Genomic DNA, 27,461 nt, shown 5'->3' on the forward strand with positions numbered 1-27,461 from the left:
TCTTTTGAAGCTGTCTCTCCCTTAAGCGGGTGTCGATATTAATGACGAGAGAAACCAAGTCCTCGAAAAGAGGAGGTAAGTCACGAGCAGCTAGTTCGTCCTTAAGAGAGTCATTGAGACCGTGCCAAAAAGCTGCTACCAAAGCCTCATTATTCCAGGAAGTTTCAGCGGCTAGTGTACGGAAGTCGATGGCGTAGTCAGAGGCAGCACGAGAACTTTGGGTAATTCTCATAAGGCGAGCTGAGGCATTAACCTTTCGACCAGGGGCATCAAAAATCCGCTGAAAAGTGGAGAGGAAAGCAGCCGCATTGTTAATGAGAGGATCATCTTGTTCCCAGAGAGGGGAAGCCCAAGCAAGGGCTTTGTCAAAAAGCAGAGCAATAACAAAAGCAACCTTGGATTTTTCATTTGGGTAGCGATGAGGAAACAGTTCAAAGTGAATCTTACATTGATTCAGAAATCCTCGACAGGTCTCAGGATCACCTCCATAGCGCAAGGGAGAGGGAATCTTGGGTTCGGAGAGAAGAACAGATGCCGAAGCGGCCCGAGGAGGAGAGGGTGGCAAATCAGGAAATACTTGAGGCAATTGTTGAGGTACCTGTAATGCATCAAGGCGGGTGGTAATGTGCTGTAAAGTCTGCGCTAGGTGCATCTGCTGAGTCTCCTGCTGCTCCAGACGTTTCATAAAGGCTTCCAAAATGGATTCCAGCGAAGAAGCAGAAGCAGCGGCCTGAGATGGCTCCATATTGGCCCAAGCTAACTGTAACGTTCAAGTTAGTTAGGAACCAGTGTGCGACCGCTGGATGCAAAGTCTGACTCTTACGGTATAACAGGAACTCCCAGCCCTTCCCGGTCTTCACCGACGCCCTTTTGGGGCCCCGGAACTTTCTGCTGCGGTCCAAGCTGGGGTCCTGCAAACTTTCAGAGTTCAGACAAAAACGGGGTACCGGCAAGGCAAGGCAGAATCGTAGTCGGGGTACAGGCAAAGGTCGAGGCAGGTAGCAAGAATCGTAGTCGGGCACAGGCAAAAGGTCGAGGCAGGTAGCAGAAATCGTGGTCAGGGTACAGGCAAAGGTCAAAACCGAAAACAACAAACAAAATGCTTAAGCAGGTACTGACAATAAACCAGAAGCCAGCTTGGGCAATGAAACACTGAAGGAAGGGGTTTAAATAGCAGTATTTTGGCGCCAAAACAGAAAGGAACCGGAAGAACTAAAAACCTGTACAAAGATGGCGCCCAAAGCTTCAAGGCGCGCAACTGCGCATGTCCGCGTGTCATCGCGCATGCGCAGTACCGTCGCGCCGTCCCCGCCGAACCCGGAAGTGTGGGCCCATACCAGAGCGCGTCTGCCGGCCGGCGCGAACTAAGGTAGGAGAACGCGCCGGCCCCGCAGAGCGCCTTACAATAACAATATAATGTACTGTTGCTCTGCATTGCTACAACTGGTGTGTTTGCCTCAGAAAGACTACTATAGTTTAAATAAGTTAGCTGCTGTGTAGCCATGGGGGCAGCCATTCAAAGGAGAAAAGGCACAGATTACTTAGCAGATAACAGATAAACCCCCATTATATGGGGCTTATCTACTAGTTATCTGCTATGTAACCTGTGCCTTTTTTCCAGCTTGAATGGCTGCCCCCATGGCTACACAGCAGCTAATTTATATAGTAGCTTTTCTGTAGCAAAAACATTAATTTTTTGATGTTACTGTTCCTTTAAATCTACTCAACCCTATCTTATGCAAATCTACTCCATCCTACTCAGATCTACTCTACCCTACTGTACTCTATCTTATTCAAACATACTCTACCCTACTCAGATATATTCTACCCTACTGTACTCTATCTAATGCAAATCTACTCTACCATACTCAGATCTACTTCTTATGCAGATGTACTGTACTCTGCTGTGTTTCTTAGGTGACAAAGATCTGCGACTATACGTTTTTTTTGTTGAGGTGACAAGGACCACACATTGGGAGAAGTTCTCTTTTCTTGTGTTATTCTGGAGTAGGACTTCCTAGTTGCTGAATGGGATCGTGCTTTTCTCTTAGGTGTTTGAGAACGGGACTTGTTTATCAGAGGTGAACGACTCCATGATCTAGAATGCCTAGAAACAATCAATTCTACTCTACTCCATCCTACTTAAATCTACTCATCTCTATCTCATGCAAATACAGCGCTGCGGAATATGTTGGTGATTTATAAATAAATGTTAATAATAATAATAATGCAAATCTACTCCACCCTACTCAGATTTACTCTATCCTACTGTACTCTATCTTATGCAAATCTACTCTACCTTACTCAGATCTACTCTACCCTACTGTATTCTTATTCATTTGCTATATTGTGGAACCTGAGTTAACCCGTTAATAGAGTAAAAGGTGTTATTAGTGTTTAAACCTTGATGCTATAATGGGTTTTTACTACATGGCGATTAACAGAATAATAATTGAATTTTTTGATAAAAGATTAGGGATAAAAGGTATAATTATCTTTTTAGATTCTTCTTTCTTTGATTTGCCATATTGTGGAATATCAGAAAACCTGTTAACAGAGTAAAAGATGGTATTAGTGTTTTTAAATCTTGATACTATAACGTGTTTTCACTACATGACGATTAACAGAATACCTAGAAACAATCAATTCTACTCTACTCCATTCTACTTAAATCTACTCAACTCTATCTCATGCAAATCTACTCCACCCTACTCAGATCTACTCTATCCTACTGTACTCTATCTAATTCAAATAGTATACTCTTACCCTACTTTAATCTAACTTATTTAAATCAACTGTACTCTACTTAGATCTACTCTACCCTACTGTACTCTATCTAATGCAAATCTACTCTGCCTTACTTAAATCTACTCAAACCTACTGTACTCTATCTTATGCACATCTACACCACCCTACTCAGATCTACTCTACCGTACTGTAATCTAACTTATTTAAATCTACTGTACTCTACTCAGATCTACTCTACCGTACTGTAATCTAACTTATTTAAATCTACTGTACTCTACTCAGATCTACTCTACCCTACTGTAATCTAACTTATTTAAATCTACTGTACTCTACTCAGATCAACTCTACCGTACTGTAATGTAACTTATTTAAATCTACTGTACTCTACTCAGATCTACTCTACCGTACTGTAATCTAACTTATTTAAATCTACTGTACTCTACTCAGATCTACTCTACCGTACTGTAATCTAACTTATTTAAATCTACTGTACTCTACTCAGATCTACTCTACCGTACTGTAATCTTATTTAAATCTACTGTACTCTACTCAGATCTACTCTACCCTACTGTACTCTATCTTATTCAAACATACTCTTCCCTACTCAGATATATTTTACCCTACTGTACTCTATCTTATGCAAATCTACTCTACCCAACTCAGATTTATTCTACCCTACTGTACTGTATTTTATGCAAATCTACTCTATATTACTCAGATCTACTCTACCCAACTGTACTATCTATCTTATGTAAATCTACTGTACTCTGATGTGTTTCTTAGGTGACAAAGATCTACGACTATACGTTTTTTTTGTTGAGGTGACAAGGACCGCACACTGGGTTCTCTTTGCTTGTGTTATTCTGGAGTAGGACTTCCTAGTTGTTGAATGGGATCACGCTTTTCTCTTAGGTGTTCGAAAATGGGACTTGTTTATCAGAAGTGAACGACTCCGCGATCCAGAATGCCTAAAACAATCAATTCTACTCTACTCCATCCTACTTAAATCTACTCATCTCTATCTCATGCAAATACAGCGCTGTGTAATATGTTGGCGATTTATAAATAAATGTTTATAATAATAATAATGCAAATCTACTCATCCCTACTCAGATCTACTCTATCCTACTGTACTCTGTCTTATGCAACTCTGCTCTACCCTACTCAGATCTACTCTATCCTACTGTACTCTATCTTATGCAAATCTACTGTACTCTACTCAGATCTACTTTACCCTACCGTACTCTCTCATTCATTTGCCATATTGCGGAACCTGAGTTAACCTGATAATAGAGTAAAAGGTGTTATTAGTGTTTAAATCTTGATGCTATAATGGGTTTTTACTACATGGCGATTATCAGAATAATAATTGGATTTTTTTGATAAAAGATTAGGGAAAAGGTAGGAGATACAAGGTATAATTATCTTTTTAGATTCTTCTTTCTTTGATTTGCCATATTGTGGAACCTCAGTTAACCTGTAAACAGAGTAAAAGACGGTATTAGTGTTTAAATGTTGATGCTATAATGTGTTTTTATTACATGGCGATTAACAGAATTATAATTGGATTTTTTGCTAAAAGATTAGGGAAAACCAAGTATCCTGACAGAATTTACCAATTGGGCAAATGTGGTCATGAAGACGGGAAGGGCGTGTATGTGCATATGGCCTTCCTGAGCAACACTGTAGCAGCCTGGAAACCCTAGCATCCTAAGGTATAAGTATCTATTTAGATTCTTGCGAGTTGCGATATGGAAACATTTTCCATTTATTCCATTAACTAGATATTGTATAGGTAAGTCCATGATTTCAGATCATAATTCATAATAGAATTTGTTGAAACAGTATCCCTATAGATTTTATCAAATGGAACAAGGTGTCATGAAGCAGGCGAGTGGATTATAGGAAGAAGAGCAAATACCATTTGATAACCTTATTGTCGCCAAATCATTTAAAAAGAAACCAATTTCTCACAGGCTTCTTGAGAGACACGTTGCTGCTTGGAAACCCTAGCATCCTAAGGTATATGTATATATTTGAATTACCCTATATATAAGTTGCAATATGCAACTTTTTAACATCCATTTACAGGATATTGTATAGATAAGTCCATAATTTCAGATCTAGTTCAAATTTACTATACGTTTACTAATAGAATAACACATTTTTAAGGATTCTCATATTAACTGTAGTTGAGATTAAAACTTCATAATAGAATTTGTTGGAAAAGCACCCCAATAGATTTTAACAAACGGGTAAATGCATTCATGAAGACAGTAAGTGGCGCATCCTAAGAAGAACAAATAGAACTTGATAACATTATTGTCACCAGATTGATTGAGAAAAAAGCAATATTACGTTGCACATGTTTGCTCACGGCTTTCCTGAGAAACACTGTAACTGCCTGGTAACCCTAGCATCCTAAGATATATGTATATATTTAGATTCTTCTTTCTTTGATTTGCCATATTCTGGAACCTGAGTTAACCAATTAATAAGAGTAAAATGTTGTATCACTGTTTAGCTCTCAGTGGTATAACAAGTTTTTAAAACACAGAGATAAAGAGAATAACAATTTTATTTTTGGATTCATATAGAAACTATAGGAGAAATCAAGAATTCCTGATAGAAGTTGAACCAGTATGTCAACAGATTTTACCTAATGGGTAAATGTGTTCATGAAGATGGCAAGTGGCACATCCTAGGATGAGCAAGAGCACCATATCTTTGGAGAAGTAATAGAATAACACATTTCTTTAGGATTGTCATATTAACTGTAGATGAAATTAAAAATACATAACAATTTGTAGTTCTAGTACAGCAGTTCTTAACCTGTGGGTAGGGACCCCTTTGGGGGTCGAACGACCCTTTAACAGGGGTTGCCATTGGAAAACACATATTTCCGATGGTCTTAGGAATAATTTTATGGTTAGGGGTCACCACAATATGAGGAACTGCATTAAAGGGTTGCGGCATTAGGAAGGTTAAGAACCACTGTTCTAGTAGTTGTAGTTCTTTAAGGCAATATTATAAAGCTCATGCAAAGACAATGTTATGACATATTTAAGAAACAGTTTCATTTCTGGTGTCAGTATCTCTTTAAAAACCACCACATTTGTCACTTTTTAAAAGGCTGACGAAAGGGCAGAAGAAAATATTTATTTTTTTATATATAATAGGTTAATCTCATCAATTTTGTGACATCTTCCAATATGTGGGCCACAAATGGGTCAGTTATATGAAAGTAACTGTACTGGAACAAAGGAATGGGTTGGAAAATCTATTCAGTCAATGATAAAAGGGTCGCTCCATGAGCCAGTTATTTGACCAACTGTTGGAAGACTAATTCCTGTGCTTTAATGGACAATGTCACCATCCATTCAGCAGAATTACGTATAAAAAAATTGGAAATTAGCTCAGCTTGTACCCTGAAGGCATGCTCCACTCCAACCATGGTTGCAAATCACCCTCACTCTGACATCTACCTTTTATAAAATGTGCAAAGTGCAAAAAATGAGAGCAAATACCCAGTGGGACTCCCCTAGAATATCTTCTAGCTTGTGTATTATTCACATGCTCAGGATATTGATAGGCAGGTGTGAGCACACAATTGCCCCAATCGCATTTGGTGCATGAGCACTAAGGGTCCTGATTTTAGTGCTCCTTTTCAGGGCAATACTAAATAATCCCTCAAATCACTGTGTACACTGGTCTATAGAAAAATGCTCAAGATATGTTAGATCCTGAATTTTTAGGCATATGTGACCATCCCCATTCTCTTTGACTGGGGGCAATTTCTAGCATTAGAAACACCACCCCACAGTGACATTACTCACATATCATTAGTGAAACCAATTAATTCTGGAATAATTATAGCAGAAACAATATGCTGAGGCCTGCTCCAGTCACATTCTAAAATATTAGTTTAATATAGAAAGTGTGGAATATAAGGGTAGCTCCCCAGGGCTTTTTGGAAACAAACAATTGTGACTTTATTATTTTAGATCAAGACAACATTCCCAAGCAAAACAGAAGGGACAGACACTAGGGGAAGCAAGAGTGTAAAAAGTTTTATCCCCGTATTAACCTCCCACTATGGTTTCGTCCATCGCTGCTATCCAGCCAACAGCACCCTTTTTGTCAAATGGCTTACTTGAGAGCTGCAGATACTTCAGTACCTAGGCATTTTAACAGTAATGAAATAGAATTAGAAAAGGTCCAGTCTGCCTCTAAAAGTATAGATATTTTTGGGAACACTGTGCGACACTTTTCCCCAACCAGTGACTTTGCTGTTGCTCCCAATCGCCTCAAAGTAGGTGCCCATTTTTTAAATCTCTGGCTTGGAACCAAGTTGTGGAATCAGAAAGACACAGTTTTACTCCAAGCAGAGACTACTGCATGCCAGCAAATAGCCAATCCTTATTTGGCATCCCCCAAAGAACTTTTTCATGCTTATGTGGCTCAGCAAAACTTTTTACATCTGAATGTGGCCCATGAGTAAAAAAGGTTGGAGATTCCTGCTGTAGAAGATGGTGGGTAAACAGTTCAATCCCGTTAGAAATTGATTAAACCAATGACAATGATATTTAGCTGAAGAAACATATCAGGATCAATTAGTATTGTTTCACTCATTTTTACAAACAAATGTTTCCTTTATGTGTAATAATATATAATGCATGTAGATGATGTAGATATGAGCCTCCTGTTTAAAGGCAAAATAAATTGTCCTTTTTGACATGACATCATCCAGTTCAACTCATTTTAGAAATTTCAGAAATAAATGTAAAATATTTTTTTTACACAAATATCTCATAATGGTACTGACATCCGAGATGCTAGGGGCCTTTTATCAGGGTTATATCTGCATCAAGCTTTATGGTATCCCTATGTCTGCATGGGGTTTCTACTGAGTGCTTTGGTTTCATGATGTAAATTAAGAACATTCTTTAAAAATAGTTTTTTCCAGTTTTGACAGATATTTATGCCATTGTTTTACTTTACAGACAGGATTTACAAGTTTTACATATAAACAAAATGACATAAGGTAGAAGCCAATGTTGTTAATCCGTATGGATTTCCACACACACCAACAAAATAATGACCACCAGAGAGCTAAGCTGTTCATATATGCCATAGATTTGGTAGGCACTTGACTGATTTTGGCAACGGCGCTCAACCATCTGACTTGATTGCACCTTGAAGACCTCCCTGTGATTTTACAGGATCATACTTATTCTTTCCAGACTTTCTTCTCAGCAGGAGGATAAGGCTTTGACAGACTTAGAAGTGACAGCCTCCTTACCTCTGTTCTGATCCCATCATTCAGGTCACTAGCTAGAATGTCTAATAACACCACTATCTGACCAACCCCGTGCTAATTTGGCAATATTTGCAGGTTAAACTGTTAAGTAACACTCAGATCAGCCAGTGTATAGACACTACCCTTACTATTGCATGTCTAGTATCTATATTTAAAGAGAAAGTATAGCTATTGTTCACTCAGTACAATAACAACCATTTCTACAGGGATTGTCTTTTCTTAGCTGGTAAAGATCTTACACCTCACAGTACCAACACCCAAAGAAATTTTCTACACAGGCACTGAAATTTCTGTTTAGTTAGTAACCTTAATTTATGTCAGATTCTGTGTGATAAATATAGAGAATATTATGTATCTATTTGTGCAGTTAATTTTTGAAGACCTTACACTATCATTTTCTTTGAATGCCATGCTCATTTAAGGCCAATACACACTGTACATGTTCTAATCAGCCAGATAAATGCACAGATTATTGGTCAAATTGGTAAGTGTAGGTACAGAACCAATTGTTTGGTAATCATTCAATAGCAAAGAACGTTTAGAATATGTTTAGTGGTCTTTTATTTGGTCTGAAACCATCATTAGCCGAAAGGATTTACCAATATGTCTACAAGTGAGATCTTATTTAGGAAACAGTTTCCCAACATTGACAACTTATCAATCGGGAAACCATCTACCAATAAGACCAGTATAGGAAAATATTTCTCTGTAATAATATAACAGCACATTGTACTTGATAGCAACTAAGCTGCATGAATCCATATTTGGAGGCAAAACAATTTATAGAAACTTTTGGCTTTATTTTATTGTTTGTCATTGTTTATAGTATTGTTATGGGATCCCTTATTCAGAAACCCATTATCCAAAAAGCTCCAAATAGCAGAAAGGCTTTTTCCAATAGGCTTCATTTTAAACAAATAATTCAATTTTAAAAAAAAAACAATTGATATCCTTTTCTCTGTAATAATATAACAGTGCATTTTACTTGATCCTAAGATATCATTAATCCTTACAAGAGACCAAGCAATCTTACTGGGTTTATTTAATGATTAAATTACTTTTTAGTAAGCTCAGAATTCAAAAGATCCCTTATCCGAAAAACACCAGGTCCCATGTATTCTGGATAACAGATCCAAAATCTGCTAGTTTATTAATATGCTGTACAATATGAGAAAAGCTAAAGAAAAGCCCAGGTTTGCCTGAGTTGTAACAAGATGCCTATTCCAAGTGCCTGCATTAGTCTAGTGTTGCTCATCTTATCCTGACCCCATTGCTGACATGGTTGTAACAATAGAAAAGCAATCCCAGAGGTTGCTGCAAAATGCAAATAGAGAAAGCCTTGTGGAGTCCTAACTGATGCAGTTTCAAAATTCATATAATGTATTTGGCTGTCCTTTCCAAAACCTTACCTGTTAATAGCTTAAGCAAAAAAAAAAAAATTTTTTTTGTATGTATGTACTGTTTAACTTACAGATATTAATTCAATCCATTGTTGGCCTGCATACTATTTCTAATTATAGAGTTAACAAATGCAAATCCAAATACCGTATATACTCGAGTATAAGCCGAGTTTTTCAGCCCCCAAAATGTGCTGAAAAAGACAGCCTCGGCTTATACTCGAGTATATACGTATATACGGTAGCACCATCCCCCCCTTCCCCCGTGGACGGACTTACCCGGCCGGCGGGTGCATGGCTTCGCTCAATAGAATATGAGGAGCACGGGGAACTGGGCACCTATAGGTGAGTCAATACGGCAGCATGCTCTGTGGACGGCCGACGCACGCAGGCGCGCTACTGAGTATACACTGTTCGCGTGTGTATACGGCAGCACCGCAGCCGTCCCAGGGCCGGAATGGGACTGTCATTCCGGCGCTCTCAAACTGCAGCACGGGCGCGCTTATGAGTATACACTGTTTGTATGTATATACGGCAGCACCGCAGCCGTCCCGGGGCCGGAAGCAGCCTGTCATTCGGGCGCGCTCATAAACTGCAGCATCCCAGAACACCCCCGCCCTGGGTCCTTACTGTCCTCCCTCTGTCTGAGGGACCATCCTTAGTTGAGAGGTATGCTCCTTGCTAATTACTCACACTGATGTCGGTCTAAATACCAGTATGTGTGCCCTTTTGAATGCTTCCCTATTTTTACTTTTACCAAATAAAATGCACACAAACACCATTAATAGAGGGCATACATGACTTTGGAGCTCACTGGAGGAAAGTGGGTGTTGCTGGGGGGAAGTCTGCTTGCAAAGTTCTACAGCAATTTACTCTGAGGTACCTTTCTATAAAAAAAGTTATTGTACTTTAGTAACAATGGTCCAGGCATATACTTATATATAGTTCTTATATGTTAAAACATCATAAGAAAACACTGACACGTGTAATTTGCTCAACAGATTATGCAATTTGGGGAAAAATAAAAGTGCACTGCACTGGTAAAAGTTTTGTGTTTGCTTCAGAAACATTACTAGAGTTTATATAAACCCTGGTGTGTAGCCATGGGGGTAGCAATTGCTACACCCCAGTTTTACCAGTGCAGGGCCACAGTACATTATATTTCAATTACTTTAAAACACTTTCATATTTTGGTGTTACTGTTCTTTTAAGGAAGCTCATATGTGAAGAGCTCCTATGGACTTTACAGCAGGCTGAAGTACAAGGTATAAGTTAACTGTTATAGCCAGGTTATATAGGTATAAGCAAAGTGCACACAGCAGGATGGCAAGTACTTGATACTTAGTAAGGCAGCTTCCTTAGCATTCCCAAACTTGCCTGACAGTTAAAAAAAAACAAACACCCTAGGCTTATACTTGAGTCAATAAGTTTTACCAGTTTTCTTAGGTAAAATTAGGTACCTCGGCTTATATTCGGATCGGCTTATACTCGAGTATATACGGTATTTGATTTAAAAATATTGCTTTTTTACAAATGAGAAATATAAATGGGCCATGGAGAGATAAGCTCAAACCATTGCCGGTCTAAGCACCACAGCAAGAATGATGTTGCTTGATAATTTAACTTTTTGTTTCTAACAAATGCAGAAACCCATTACCGATCGGTGATATATAAAATAAGGGTAGGAAACAGAAAGGTCCCACACAAACATTTCAGCAGCGGTAAAACACATAGGTTTTACCAAAGACATATACTGTATTGGTGCACAGCCTTTTCGCAGATAAATGCTAAAGGTTACTCTAAACTGGCAAAAGCGTAACTCAAAAAAGAGAAAAATGGTAACAAACAAAGCAGCCCTATAGTCAAGTACTTTTACAGGGATTGCTTCATAGTATAACCTGCACTAACTTTCACTGAGCTGTCCAGCCACGCTGTGTTACAAATGATAGCCAACTACTGTATTCTTTCTTTATATTGGCCAATAATTCTACAGGAAGTGTCAGTAAACAGGCTTGTGCTTCAAATACTTTTTTTAGTGCTCTGGCTCACGGGGGAGATTAGTCGCCCGCGAACAGGGAGTTAATCGCGGGCGACTAATCTCCCCCGTGTGCCAGAGCCCTTAATGGACAAGTCCTAAATTTGCTGGTAAACAATAATCAGGCCCTTGTTGGCACAAACACAGATGTTGATGCAGGAACAAAACACAACATCCAACTTTCTCCAACCCGACTTACGTTACAGCAGTGGGAATCAGATTTTATAGCATCCCACAAAATCTAATCAAAATCTCCTATGTAGTTTACTTACTTTGTTTAGAATCTGGCCCTTATTTGCACATAAAATAAATTGATCCTTTGACACCAAAGTAAAAAATAGCCTAAACCCAAAACTTCTGGTCACTGTCACCCACTGTCTTCATCTAAACAAGCCCTTTTCCATAAATTGTGAAAAATGTGGCCCTTGTAAACAAAAAAACCTGTGACCCTCTGATGAGGAAGAGCATAATACAAATTTGCTTTTGTTTAATTTCACCCGTTATCTTTTTCTAAAGTATGACATTTTTGCCCATAAATTTTAAAAGATCTGGCCTTTGCACAAAAAAAAAAACTGCCATTCTTTTCTAATGTCAGAAAAACATACAACCTATAAACCCAAGATCCCATGGTCAGTTTCATCAATTGTCTAACTAAATTTATCATGAGTAGCCTCTAAAAGCCCAACACAACTTTTTGTCAATGTCAGTCTTTTCCCAAATTAGCCCTTGTTTGCCTAAATAACACTAGGATTCTCCAGATACAGGAGAAAAAAGGAGTACATAAAGCCAAGGTAACTGTCAGTTTAAACCATTCTTTTCTCCTTAATAATCCTTTTTGTCCACAAATATATCCCTTGTTTGCACACAAGCCACTGGGGACAGAGAAAACCCCAGGATTACGTTTGGCAATTTCACCCATTATCTTCTTATATTAGTCCTTTTTTTGTCCCATTTGCCGAACTTCACCCTCTGAAGTCAGAATCAATTTCATGCATTGTCCTCTAATAAAATAGTCCCCACTGGAGACCCTTCCATGTCAGGAGAAACAATATATAATACTTCATGTCAACTCTATTATGTTGAATTGGCCTTTTTTCCCCTAAACTGAAAACCATTGTGATTCTTTGCTGCCAAATAGGATTAACGCAATGAACCCATCATTTGTCTAGAGCAGTGCTGTCCAACTGGTGGCCCCCCACCTGTCTGACTGCTTTGATGGCTTAACTTTGTGTAAAATTTAAATGGTATCAGTACTGAGATTAACTGGCCCCCTGAATCTCACCTGAGATTCAGGCTGTAATCCCCCTGTATTGCTTAAAAATGTAATCCCCTGTGTTGTTCACACCTTTTAATCTCTGTATTGTTCACCCCCTGCAGTGTTCACACCTCAGGCTCAGGCTGTAATCACCCACATTGTTCTCCTTTTCACACCTCAGACATTGTATGTACTGCCTGGCCTATGCTGCCTGTGTGTAGGCAGCATAGGGTAGGCAGAGTATGGCACATAGGCAGCATAGGGCAGGGAAGGTATGGCACACACAGGCAGCATAGGGCAGGGAGGGTATGGCACACACAGACAGAGTAGGGCAGGCAGAGTATGGCACACACAGGCAGCATAGGACAGGCAGAGTATGGCACACACAGGCAGGGTAGGGCAGAGTATGGCACACACAAGCAGCATAGGGCTGGCAGAGCATGGCACACAGGCAGGGTAGGGCTGAGTATGGCACACACAGGCATCACAGGGCAGGCAGAGTATGGCACACACAGGCATCATAGGGCAGGCAGACTATGGCACACACAGACAGCATAGGGCAGGCAGAGTGCTGCCTGTGTGTGCCATACTCTGCCTACCCTATGCTGCCTATGGGAGGTGAACCTGGCAGGGGTTTGTTTTGTGAGTTTGTTAGCAGTTGGAAATAGCGATTAAATGGTCCCTTAGGTGTGTAACTATGTGCTGGGGGTTGCTGTGCTATACACAGGGGAGGAGGAGGCATATGGATTTAAGGGTACGTCTTAATATGACATAATATAATTCTTTCACTTATGAATGATGGTTGATATCCCTGCAGTGAGGATGAAGCATTTGGGTTTTTGCTGCAATACCACCATTGTGATAAAATGGGTATGATTAAAGGGGGTGTGGCTTCCATTAGCACCCCTCCACCATGTATGCAAGAGAAATTCTGGCCCTTGGCACCACATAAGTTGGACAGCACTGGTCTAGAGCAGTGTTTTTCAACCTTTTTTGGGCAAAGGCACACTTGTTTCATGAAAAAAATCACGAGGCACACCACCATTACAAAATGTTAAAAAATTTAACTCTGTGCCCAGCAGCAGTGCCCCCCTAGTACATTTGTGCCCAGCAGCAGTGCCCCCTAGTACATTGGTGCCCAGCAGCAGTGCCCCCCTAGTACATTGGTGCCAAGAGCAGTGCCCCCCTAGTACATTTGTGCCCAGCAGCAGTGCCCCCTAGTACATTGGTGCCAAGAGCAGTGCCCCCCTAGTACATTGGTGCCAAGAGCAGTGCCCCCCTAGTACATTTGTGCCCAGCAGCAGTGCCCCCTAGTACATTGGTGCCAAGAGCAGTGCCCCCTAGTACATTGGTGCCCAGCAGCAGTGCCCCCCTAGTACATTGGTGCCCAGCAGCAGTGCCCCCCTAGTACATTGGTGCCCAGCAGCAGTGCCCCCCTAGTACATTGGTGCCCAGCAGCAGTGCCCCCCTAGTACATTGGTGCCAAGAGCAGTGCCCCCCTAGTACATGGGTGCCAAGAGCAGTGCCCCCCTAGTACATGGGTGCCCAGCAGCAGTGCCCCCCTAGTACATGGGTGCCAAGAGCAGTGCCCCCCTAGTACATTGGTGCCGTGCCGTGCCTACGGCACACCAGGCAACATCTCGTGTGCCGCGGAACAGTGGTTGAAAAACGCTGGTCTAGAGAAATCGCCCCCTTGTTTGCACAAAACCACAGGGACGCTCTGACGCCAGAGATTAAAAAAAAAAAAAAACCTTAAAAAATCTACCGATTTCTTTGCCCAAGTTCACCAGTTTTCTCCTAAACTAGATTACTTATTCAATCTTTTTGGTTAAATTCGAAGCGGAAGCTCTTGTTCCACCGCACAAGTCGGATCACGAAACACCAGGAGTAAAGACTATAACAGCGCCGGCTGCTGCTGAATGAAAGCTTTCCCCTGGCAGTAGCAGGAGTAATCAGCGGCCCAAAAATCAACGAGCTCATGTACAACCTGCCATTCCCTACACTGCCTAATTGCGCTATAACAAGTGCGACGTGCTACGCCCCTTCTGGTTACGCCCCCTTCGGCTGCGTCACTGCGCTTGCATACTCTGTAGTCTTGGCAACAAGAGCCCGGGAAAGCGGGGCTATAGGAGCCAATGAGCGGGATAATTGAACAGCACAGTCGGGATAGCACTGCTGTGGGAAAATGGCAAGCACGGCCCCAGGGAGCAGGGAGTTAAGCCTTATGGACAAGCAGATCCGCAAGTAAGCGAGGATTTCAATGGGTTTCAAAATGGGACTGAATTTATTGAGCAAATTATGCCTGGATACAAGATGCTGCTGTGTGGGAGGGGTGCCGTAATTCAGTCAGAAGTGCCGTATGTCAGTGGTAGAGGTGCCGTAATTCAGTCAGAAGTGCCGTAAGTCAGTGGTAGAGGTGCCGTAAGTCAGTCAGAAGTGCCGTATGTCAGTGGTAGAGGTGCCGTAAGTCAGTCAGAAGTGCCGTATGTCAGTGGTAGAGGTGCTGTAAGTCAGTCAGAAGTGCCGTATGTCAGTGGTAGAGGTGCCGTAAGTCAGTGGTAGAGGTGCCGTAAGTCAGTGGTAGAGGTGCCGTAAGTCAGTGGTAGAGGTGCCGTATGTCAGTGGTAGAGGTGCCGTAAGTCAGTCAGAAGTGCCGTATGTCAGTGGTAGAGGTGCTGTAAGTCAGTCAGAAGTGCCGTATGTCAGTGGTAGAGGTGCCGTATGTCAGTGGTAGAGGTGCCGTAAGTCAGTCAGAAGTGCCGTATGTCAGTGGTAGAGGTGCCGTAAGTCAGTCAGAAGTGCCGTATGTCAGTGGTAGAGGTGCCGTAAGTCAGTCAGAAGTGCCGTATGTCAGTGGTAGAGGTGCCGTAAGTCAGTCAGAAGTGCCGTATGTCAGTGGTAGAGGTGCTGTAAGTCAGTCAGAAGTGCCGTATGTCAGTGGTAGAGGTGCCGTAAGTCAGTGGTAGAGGTGCCGTAAGTCAGTGGTAGAGGTGCCGTATGTCAGTCAGAAGTGCCGTATGTCAGTGGTAGAGGTGCTGTAAGTCAGTCAGAAGTGCCGTATGTCAGTGGTAGAGGTGCTGTAAGTCAGTCAGAGGTGCCGTATGTCAGTGGTAGAGGTGCCGTAAGTCAGTCAGAGGAGTTTCCTGCCTGCCCCCCAACCCTGCTCTGCATGATTCTTGCTGTAAGACTGGCCCAAAGTACAATGTGTTCCACACTGGCCAATGAGCCCCACTACAGTGTGCTGTGGCTGGTACGGTGGGAGATTGCATTATTGGTAATTAAGGATTGGGTAAATGGCATTTGAATGGTGTCTAAAATGGGGTGTTTGGAGCACAGGAGAGGGCCCAACTGTAAAGGTTACCCTTGTCAGGAACTAAAGGGGGGCTGACCAAAGTGCAAAAACAAACCCCCCCCCCCCCCCCCCCCAAAAAAAGTACAAAGGGGGGACAAAGTCTTTGAGCCCTACTTGAGAAATGAAGGGCCCCTTTATCCCTGGCCATAAGTACCTTCAGATCCTCTATCACCTCACAGCTAGGGTGGGTCAGTTTACTTATGCTCCCCAGAGGAGAGCCCAAGGTGGGAGAGATGGAGCTTGAGGATCACATGCATCTTAGATCTTTAGGGCTATTTGCACCCTCAGCAACCATGAGGGAATTTACTTTACCTAACCAGGGCCAGAGTGGAAAAAAACTAGGATGAAAAAATTAGACACTGTGTAAATACATTTATGTAAAAAAGAAAATGCAATGATTGCAAATTATTTAAAACATATATTTAATTGCAGACAGTAAAAAGGTAACACCAAATGTTGAAACCAAGAAATGTTATTGTTTTCTGAAAAAGGTATGTTTGTTTAGAATTTGATGCCAGCAACACATTTCAAAAAAGTTAGGACAGGAGTAACAACAGACTGGAGAAGTCAAAGAAAACACCCGGTGGGACACCTCACCAATAGGAAAGGGTCAGTAACCTAATTGGATACAGATAGAGCATCCCAGAGAGACTGGGTGTCTCTGAAATAAAATAGGAGGGGTTCCCCACTTTGTGAAACACTGTGTAAGCAAATAATTTAAGAATAACGTTCCTCAGTGTAAAATCACAAAGAATTTGGGAATTTTATCACAGTACATAATATCATTACAAGATTCAGAGAATCCAGCAAACTCTCAATTGCAAAGGACGCAACCAAAAACCAGTATTGGATGCAAGTTATACACTAAATGGTAGTGTGTTGGGGATATCCTTAATTAAGAAGAATCTGGGGATTTGGGGGATTTTTGGAGAGAGTCCAGTGACTGCAACTGAACTGGTAAAGGGGATGGAAGACTTAAGCTATAAGGTTAGACTGTCAAGGTTGGGGTTGTTTTCTCTGGAAAAGAGGGGCTTGTGAGGGGACATGATTACTCTGTACAAGTACATTAGAAGGGATTATAGGCAGATAAGTGGTGGTCTTTTTTCCCATAAAAACGATCAGCGAACTAGAGGCCCCACCCCTTTAGGTTAGAAGAACAAAACTTTCATTTGAAGCAGTGCAGGTGGTTTTTCACAGTGAGGGCAGTGAGGTTGGGGAATGTTCTTCCTAGTGATGTTTTGATGGCAGATTCTGTTAATGCCTAAAACAGGGTTTGGATATTTTTTTTTTTGAACAAGCATAATATCCAAGGCTATTGTGATACTAATATCTACAGTTAGTATTGATGTTGGTATTTAGGGTTTACGTATGTAAGATAGGTCAATATAGGTTTGTGTGTGCTGGGTTTACTTGGAAGGGTTGAATTTGATGGACTCTAGTCTTTTTTCAACCCTATGTAACTATGATCTATAGACAGGATTCTGTAGTGACAATTACTACATGGGCTAAGGAATACATAAAAAAAACACTGTTTGAAAACAGTTTGTCGCTGCATTGACAAATACTGTGCAAACAAAACCCATATATAAATGTGATCCACAAACATTGGTGCCTTTTCTGGGCCAAGTCGTTTCTGATGGACTGAGGTGGTGGAAACGAATAAAAATGTGAAATTCTTTTTGGAAATTATGGACACCGCGTTTTTTGTTTTAAAGTGGAGAAGTACCATCCGGCGTGTTATCAGTGCACAGTTCGAAAGCCAGCATCTATGATGGTATGGGGATGCATTAGTACACATGGCATGAGTTGCTTACACATCAGTGATGAGCGATATAATATAATCCCACATAAATTACTTTTATTGTTCCATAAAACTAGGTCGACATTCGTGTCAACCTAGTTTTATGGAACAATAAAAAGTAATTTTATTGTAAACCTGCCTATGTGGGATTTTGTGTGAGTATGCCAAGTGGGTAGCACCTGGATTATTTGATTAAGGATTTGTGGGAGTGCGTATATACACACACTGTTGTATGAAAAAATTTAGGAACCCCTCTCACCCTGCATAATGATATACTCCAAAATACTGCCATCCAGACACTCATTAAAGGCTTTAGGAGGCGTCTAGAGGCTGCTACATTTGCAAAATGAGGCTCAACTAAGCATTGTTGTAATATCTCTGTTGGGGTGCCCACATTTATGCACCTGTCTAATTTTGTTATAAATATTGCATATTTTCTGTTAATCCAATAAACTGTCACTGCTGAAATATTACTGTTTCCATAAGGCGTGTTATGTATTAAAAGGAAGTTGGTTACGTATTAAAAGGAAGTTGCTACTTTAAAAGGTCAGCTAATGAAAAACAAAACTCTGAAGAATTAAGAGGGTGTCACGACTGGTATCCTAAAACTCAGAACAGGCTCTAAGGGTCCGGTCTCGGCTCACTCTTCCGCCTATAACCGCCGCCTTTCACGTCGGGAGGAGCCCTTCGCTACTCGGATGCCGCCAGGTCTTATTGTGAGAAACCCAAGGAGAGAGTTCTGAGAAAGCACAGGAACCAATCGTTTGACAGGCAGATGGGAAACACTAGAGTAGTCAGGACAGGCCGGGGTCAGCAACAGTCAGGCAGCGCAGCACAGAATCAGAATCCAGTAGAATAGTCAGGCAGGCAATGGTCGGTCCAGGCAGCAATAAGGAAGGTCAAGAACAGGCAAAAAGGTCAATACAGGCAGCAAGCGAGAGAAGTCAAATACAGGCAAGGTCAGGAACACAGGAGAACAGGAACAGGAATCGCACCCAGGAAATCAGCAAGGAAAACCTACGTTGGGCAACGAATAGAGCACAGTGAGCGCTTTAAATATTTGAATTTCGCGCCGAAATGACGTCACGCGTGCGCCGGCGACAACGCGAGTGCGCATGCGCGCGCATCAAGAGCGCGCATGCGCATAAGGGACAGAGAGAGGCACGTGCGCGCGCCTAGATGATGACGGCGGGCGTCCCCGCACCGGAGGAGGCGCCGGGCGTCCCCGCCGCCCCGCTAGACCACCAGGTATCGTTACAGAGGGGTTCCCAAACTTTTTCATATGACTGTATGTATGTGTATATATAAGTCCTGGAATGGTGCACATAGAGAATTCCAGGTACTGCCTGGGTGCATGGTTAACATAACATAATTAGTAAGCACAAACAAACTGCACTCACAGGACTTGTATGAAGCAAAAAATATGGTGTTTAATTCAACAACATAAGCTGCCTACAGATAACATATTTTCAGCGAAAGCCTTGCATATTTAACAAGACAATGCCAATGTTGTTGACATCAAATTCAGTGAGCAATTTTTTTTTTTTTTTTTTTTTTTTTTTTTTTTTTTTTAAAAATTTCTCGGTTTCCACATTTGATATGTTGTCTTTGTACTATTTGCAAATAAATATAGGATTTATATGAGCTGAAAACCATCCCTTTCACTTTTTATTTATATTTCACATAGCGTCCCTACTTTTTTTGGAAACAGGGTTGTACTTTGATTTCTTGAATGTTGAAGTATTCTTCTCTTGCTGAAGGTTCAAGCCTTGCAGCAAAGGCCCATGTTTAGTAGTTGAGAAGTTATTTGCCTTTATTTGTATGTTCTGTCATCGCTTCTTTGCTACTGGCTCATGGTCTATTAAGCCCCACTGGAGATAATGGAAATTATATGTAGCCAGGTTCAAGTAGCAGCTACTAATCTCCCAGTATGACATCAGAGTTCATGTGAACATAATGTGAAATGGATGTAGATCAGTAGGTTGGGTAATTTAATTCTGTAATACAAAATGTAGTTAATTCAAATGCATCACTTTATTAACAGCTTGCTGGAGATTTGCTTGCATTCCCATCTCTATTCCATCAATTTACATTGTAATCACATTTCCAAGATTGAAGGACTTGGACACCTCTGTTACTTACAGCATCTGGACCTTTCATCTAATCTTATAACTAAGATTGAAGGGCTGGACTCCTTGACATGTTTGCAGAGCCTGAATCTGTCTTGTAACAAACTGACATGGGTAGAAGGTTTGTATTTTAAATTATACTGCCAGTAGTGACTAATCTAAATATAGTGCCCATAGTGAATACTTGTTTACTTATGTATACGAAAATTGGGTTAACTATTGCAGCCATCCAGCTTTTGCTGAACTAGCAGTCCCAAGCACTGAGAGAGGTTGCAAGAGTTGTAATTGTACAGCTAGAAGGATTCAAATGTGTGTGAATATTTATGTGTAGTCATTTATAAAAGTATCTCTGTGCTACACAAACACCCACGTTCCTTAGTTGACCCTGGTTGTTGCCATGGTGTGGGTTTTTTTGCGACCACACTCAGGCCAGTTGCCCCAAGGGCTCTGTTAGCACAACAATTAGATCTTTTAAACTGGAACAGAAACGGTGAAAGACCCAGTGCATAAATCATGATAGGGATGTAGGCAAGTACCAAAATTGCTTTGGGGCCATGAACCCTAAGCTATTCCCCCTGTTTTGAGCTGCAATATATTGACATTGTTTCAGAAATGTCCCTGTACACAATTTATTTACATTAATTAAGTACAGAATATTCTGAGATGCTGGGATCATTCTTATTGCAAACAATATTGTAATTATGCACAGAGAAAGGTAGATGTGTTTTTTAGGTCGCTATACCGCAACCTGATCTGGCCATGCAGTGGCTGAGAAAAGCTTCAAATTTGGCCCCTACAGACCATATCAGCAGCTTATTGGCCTGTGTATTGGGCCCTACCGATGGCATGCCCACCCAATATATAGCAAGCTAAATAATCCTGTTGGTTGAAGACAGCATTGGTTGGTGTTAATGTTGTCCCCTCCTGATAGGCCTGTAGTATGATTTGATTATTGGCCCAAGGTACAAACAATCGGATTACCCTGATTTGGCCCAGTGATTGTATGGTCATTGTGAATGATATCATAGGCTGGCCATGCAACACTTCCCTACAAACACTTTCATTCACACACATCTAAATGACTGCTTTCAAATACCTTGCATAAAATAACTTCAGCTACTTGGTTCCCCTCAGTTGTTATGGACAAAGTAAGAACCCACTTATATCTTCAAAGAAATATGAATGTCAGAATGTTTGTAGAAATATAACAGAGTAATGTTAACTCATTGGTTGGGGCCCCCGTGGAAGTTTCCTCCTGCAACACAAAGAAGCAATTCAAAAGCCATAAAACTGACATAGAGAATTAAAGCAAAAGTAACACAAAACAATGAAAGTGTATCAAAGGAATTCGTATATTATGTGCTATTGCCCTGCACTGGTAAAAGTTGTATGTTTTGCTTTAGAAACACTGCTATAGTATTAATAAACAAAGCTGTTGTGTAGCAATGGGGGTAGCTATTCAAAGTGAAAAAAGGAGAAAAGGCAGGGCAATAGTACATTATATTTTAATTACTTCAAAACATTTTCATTTTTGGTGTTACTGTTCCTTTAATCAGGGTCTCTCTCTCTCTATCTCTCTGTCTCTCAAAAAAATGTTACAAAAACTGTGAAACACGGTTATTTGTTTGTTCTTGAAAGTACTTCATTCAATTAGTTAAGTTGATGATCCCTATTAATGTAATGGTGGTGTTCTTTGCTTTCATTAAACAATTTTACTTGATTGTTTTGCTCAGGGTTGGGAAAGCTATTTAATCTCAAGAAGTTGAATTTGTCGTATAACCGCATACAAGACCTTACCGGTGAGTGAATGTATAACTTCCTATATCAATTTCTCATTGAGAGTATTTACTAATTATCAAATTACCATACTGGCACACAAAAACAATTCAGTTCTGTTTTGAAATATTGTTATACAATATTACTAACAGAGAGGAAATGTTGTTGAACTGCTATTTTATATTTTATTTTAATAAAAGGAAATAAAGTTGCATCAAATAGAAATATACCCTGTTAACATATGGGGCTTAGTGTCTGCCAAAGGTCAAAATGGCACTATCTGTCTTCCAAATTTTGGTCAGAAAAAGTGACCTTTGTTAGACAAATTTTAATGAATATGGAGAGAATACTTGCTGTGTTTTACAAAGGAAAATGGTTCTCTAAACCAGTACTGTCCAACTGGCGGCCTGTGGCCCCCCACCTGTCTGGCTGCTTTGATGTTTTACCTTTTGTTTAAGATTTAAATAGTATCAGTATTGTGATTAACTAGCCCCATGCATGGTTTACAGCTCCGATTCAGGCTGTAATCCCCCTGTATTGTTTAAACCTTTTAATCCCCACATTGTTGACCCTCTGCATTGTTCACACCTCTGGCTCAGACTGTAAGCACCCACATTGGTCACCTGTTCACACCTCAGAAGAAACCCACAAATAAACCCTGCGCAATATAAAAAGAACATATACTGACGTGGTATTGCAATTAAAAAGTTTTTTAAAATACAGTTATTGTGCAGACTGTAGGAGTAGTGCCGGCATTGTGTAACTGTATGCTGCCTGTGGGTGTCATACTCTACCTTCCTATGGCACAGACAGGCAGGGTAGGGCAGGCAGAGTATGGCACACACAGGCAGGGTAGGGAAGGCAGAGTATGGCACACACAGGCAGGGTAGGGAAGGCAGAGTATGGAAGGTTTTTGCTGTACTACCACCATTAATATGGGTATGGTCATGTGATAACATGGGTGTGGTTTCAAGTGGGTGTGGTTTTAAGTGGGTGTGGTTTTAAAAGCGGGAGTGGTCAACACTGGCCTCCATTATCGGCCCTTGGTACCACAGAAGTTGGACAACACTGCTCTAAACCAGCGTTTTTCAACCACTGTTCCGCGGCACACTAGTGTGCCGCGAGATGTTGCCTGGTGTGCCGTAGGCACGGCACCAATGTACTAGGGGGGCACTGCTCTTGGCACCAATGTACTAGGGGGGCACTGCTGCTGGGCACCAATGTACTAGGGGGGCACTGCTCTTGGCACCAATGTACTAGGGGGCACTGCTGCTGGGCACAAATGTACTAGGGGGGCACTGCTGCTGGGCACAGAGTTAAATTTTTTAACATTTTCTAATGGTGGTGTGCCTCGTGATTTTTTTCATGAAACAAGTGTGCCTTTGCCCAAAAAAGGTTGAAAAACACTGCTCTAAACTATAGAACCATTGCTTTACTTGCCAAGAAAAACCTTAAGAAACATTTATTGGTGGTATACTTAGCCTTATGTAGCGCCTACATGTTTCAGAAGCAAGTGACAGATTAGAAATCATTCACTTCAGTTGCTGCCCTAGTGTATTTTTGTATCATGAACAAATTAATCTACCTGTATATTTTGGGATAGAAAAAGAAAATATTAGTGCCCAGAGAAAAAATAATGCCTCTGTGTGAATACCTTGCTTCAACTTGCGGCTGATTTATTGAGATTATGGTGTGATCTTAGTTCATAAGATGAAGTTCATGCTGATAAATTAGTCAGAATCCTAAATTCTTGGCCAAATAAAATCTGAACCCCTGATGTTGTGTAATTTTAAAATAGGGTTTGGATTTGAGCATGGTATTCTTTACATCAAAGATTCAGTGCATCCTCTAGTCCAGTGCTGTCTAACTGATGGGCAGTAGGCCCCCTTGTGTTTTCTTTGTGTAAGCTTTAAATGGTATCTGTACTGAGATTAACTGGCTCCTGCATTAACACCTCAGATTCAGGCTGCAAGACCCTGCATGGTGCACACCTGTAATACACTGCACTGTTCACACCTGTTAGACCATAATACGTTTTCCTGTCTCCTGCCCTACTTTGACTGTGTCTGCTCTTCCTGGCCTGTGCGCCATTCTCTGCCTGCCCTATGCTGCCTGTGTGTGCCATACTCTGTTTGCCCTGTGATGCCTATGTGTGCCATACAGTGCCTGCCCTGTGCTGCTTGTGTGTTCCATACTCTGTTTGCACTACTCTGCCTGTGGGAGGGGTGTCTGGTGTGAAAATAGTTAGTATATGGCCTATATGTGCTGCACTAACTACAAGGGTTAAAGAGGCATGTGGATTTAAGGGTATGTCTTAAAAGTTTGACTTCATAAAATTTTTCACGTATGAGTTATGGATGATATCCCTTCAGTGAGCAACAAATATTTTGTTGGTGTTCTACCACCATTACTGTAAGTATGGTCTTATAAGTTCTAAGTAGGTGTTTTAAAAAAAGGGGGAGTAGTAAAAACTCTGGCCTTTTGTACCACAAAAGTTGGACAGCACTGCTCTAGGCTACACAGGCCGGATATTGTAATTATTTTAATGAATATTTCACACTGGCTATTGCAAAAAAAAAAAAATGATTGTTTGATTTCCCTTATTTTTAATATTTAACATGAACATTTATATTCCAGGTTTTATACCCCTTCATGGAAGGAATCATAAACTGAGCCACCTGTATCTTCATAGTAATTGCATTAATAACATTGAAGAAGTTCTCCAGAGTATGGTGGGATTGAATTGCTTGCTTCACCTTACATTAGAGCAAAATGCAAAAGGAAACCCTGTTTGTAATGTCTTAGGTAATCATGAAGTTTACAAAAAGAATTGAAAAGGGATTTATCATGATATTCTGCTAGATGAAATACTTTACATATGGATTTGTTTGCACATTCTAAACATTCTGCGCCTAAAAAGAGTTAAATGTAGGATTCTTGCTACCATCTGTTCAGTCAGTAGTGCTCTATAGCCACAACCAAATTTGGGAGCCAAGTCACCCAAGTATGATGTGAATCTCTCTATTTAGGGGCTGACTGCTATAGTGTAGCTTTCATCAAATTGCTGGTGACAGAAGAGGGCAGTGATCTTTAAGAACACTCCATTGGTGGCCCTGACTGATGTAAATGTTCATGGTACAGAGAGAGATTTGTCACGCACAGGAAATCTGCACTCCCTGGGTGACAAATCTCCAGGTAAAACTGTAGCACTGATGTCGGTGTGAATCCACAGTAGTAAAACATATGAACTGCGTAACAACTGAAAAATGCAGAATTGCAACCTCAGAGTGGGCTAGGAAAAGATAGAATTTTTAATTCATCAGTGCCATTATTGACTGTCTATGCATAGTACGATCTTCTAGATTGGCGAGATCACCAAATAAGGGGATCTTTGCATATACAGGAAAGAAGCACAAATGAGCAGACACAACTTGGGTTCAGAAAGGGCAGAAGCAATGGGAGATATCACTGCATCATGTATACTTGGAGAAAACTAGAGGCCGTATCTTTATAACTATAAAAAAATATATATATATATTTTAATGGCACTCACCATACGCAGAGAGCAGGAGCCGGGTGCATATCAAATCTTACATCCACTCCATAAATAGCACTCACGGCTTGTAAATCAAATAAAAAACTTTTATTGATATTCCATATCGACGCGTTTCGACCCGCTAGGGATCGTCATCAGGCTTGTACATTAACAGATTGGCTGTGAATATTCTATTTTATTTTTAGCCTATTTTGTTCCTTATATTTATATTGGGGGTCCTAGTATTTCTCTTCCAAACGTCCATAATAATAGACATGGCCTACTTGATTTTAAAGTGAACTACCGCTTAAGAATATAGGTTACAATACTGAAAAAAACATTTTACTGAAAATGAACATTTTTTTGGCTGCTGTGGGTTACAGTATGTGGACAGATATTATCAGTGTTTATATGCAAGCACATTTAGTAGGTATGGAGTAACAAAGGCAAGAGTTTCCCCTTTCCAGTAACCCACTATTTATTAGTGAGTAGTTTGCTGTTCACTTACAGGGCCAGGGAAAAATTTGTCTCTGTTACTTGTTTGTTTGTGATTCTTTAATTGCTGTGTATACTGGTTTCTGCTAGGATACAGAGAAATAATCCTGGAAAACTTGCCTCAGTTAAACTCTTTAGATGGGATAGACAGGTCTGGTGTTCCAGTCACAGCACATGAGGTGGATTCAATGGATTTAGCTAATCTGGACTTTTTGGAATACCTTATAAATTTTGACAGTGGAAGAAAAGAAGTGAAGGTAATTTATTTCTTATTAACGCTTCAAAGCATATAATGGGTGTGTATTTTTAGATTTTTAGTACAGGTATGGGACCTATTCAGAATGCTCAGGACCTGGGGTTTTCCAGATAATGGATCTTCCCGTAATTTGGATCTTCATACTTTAAGTCCACTAAAAAATGTTTTAAATGTTAAATAAACCCAAAAAGATTGTATTGCCTCTTTAAAGAATTAATTAGATTGTAGTTGGGATCTGGTACAAGGTACTGTTTTATTATTATTATATAAAAAAAGGAAATTATTTTTAAAAATAGTAGTATTTACATATAATGGAGTCTATGGGAGATGACATTATCTTAATTCGGAACTTTGTGGATAACTGGTTTCCACATAACTGATCCCATACCTATATTAACATACCAGCAGGGAAGGCCCAGATTAAACAAGCTTTTGGTCTAGATAGAAGGACTGAATATTTTATCGCATAAAAAGGGGGTTATGACATAATGGGTGGTGTGCACTATTACAATAACCTATAGCAACCAATTAGATATTTACTTGGATATTATGTTATCAATATTGCTGTTTTTGTACTGCCTTTAAAATGTAGGAATCTGCAAGTGGACCTGTAAAAACAGCTCGAATTGATGAAGTTCTAACCAAGTACCGAAAGCAGAGAGCTGCCTCAGAGGCTATTAACTTTAGCACAGATATTACATCCTCATCTGAGCATGATATTGCCCGGTTCCATGATAACAGCAACATATTGCGTGAGATAAGAATTAAGAAATTGGAGGATCAGATTTCAGAACTTCTTATGAAGGTATAAGTTAATACAAACTCCGTTATGCAATGACACCCTCTGCTAGTCGATGAAGAGGGGTTAGGCTAATAAAAATAACTTTAGTATTACTGGTTGTATATATATATAGTATATAGTGCTGGGCGGTATGACCAAAAATTTATATCACGGTATTTTTCAAAATTATATCGGTATCACGGTATTTGACGGTATTTTTTTTTCCCCATGCATGATTAGGTGACCACCCCAAACACCCGCCACCCGCACCCCCCCGCCACCCCAAACACCCCCCCATCCGCACGCAGCCCCCCCACCCCCCCATCCGCACGCACCCCCCCCATCCGCACGCACCCCCCCCACCCCCACGCAGCCCCCCCATCCGCACGCACCCCCCCCACCCCCCCATCCGCACACACACCCCCCACCCCAAACACCCCCCCATCCGCACACCCCCCCCACCCCAAACACCCCCCCATCCCATTCACATAAATATAACCCCCACCCCCCCAAACACAACCCCATCCCCTTCACATAAGTATAACCCACCCCCACCCCAAACACCCCCCCATCCCCTTCAC

The 27,461-nt window shown here is 40.9% G+C and overlaps 1 protein-coding gene across 2 annotated transcripts in view; it reads left to right on the plus strand.

The window, feature by feature from the left end:
- lrrcc1 (leucine rich repeat and coiled-coil centrosomal protein 1) overlaps positions 1-27,461 on the plus strand; it is an 80,638-nt gene that overhangs the window by 26,427 nt on the left and 26,750 nt on the right. Inside the window, 6 exon segments of one of the 2 annotated variants that reach the window (NM_001197231.1) lie at positions 14,858-14,999; positions 19,953-20,158; positions 21,771-21,836; positions 24,451-24,618; positions 25,934-26,100; positions 26,692-26,904. In NM_001197231.1, the coding sequence (NP_001184160.1) occupies positions 14,941-14,999; positions 19,953-20,158; positions 21,771-21,836; positions 24,451-24,618; positions 25,934-26,100; positions 26,692-26,904 (879 nt within the window). In that variant the 5' untranslated portion in view covers positions 14,858-14,940. 2 annotated transcript variants of the gene reach the window in all.

The sequence above is a fragment of the Xenopus tropicalis genome, chromosome 6, assembly GCF_000004195.4.
Source record: "Xenopus tropicalis strain Nigerian chromosome 6, UCB_Xtro_10.0, whole genome shotgun sequence".
Taxonomy (NCBI): Eukaryota; Metazoa; Chordata; class Amphibia; order Anura; family Pipidae; genus Xenopus; species Xenopus tropicalis.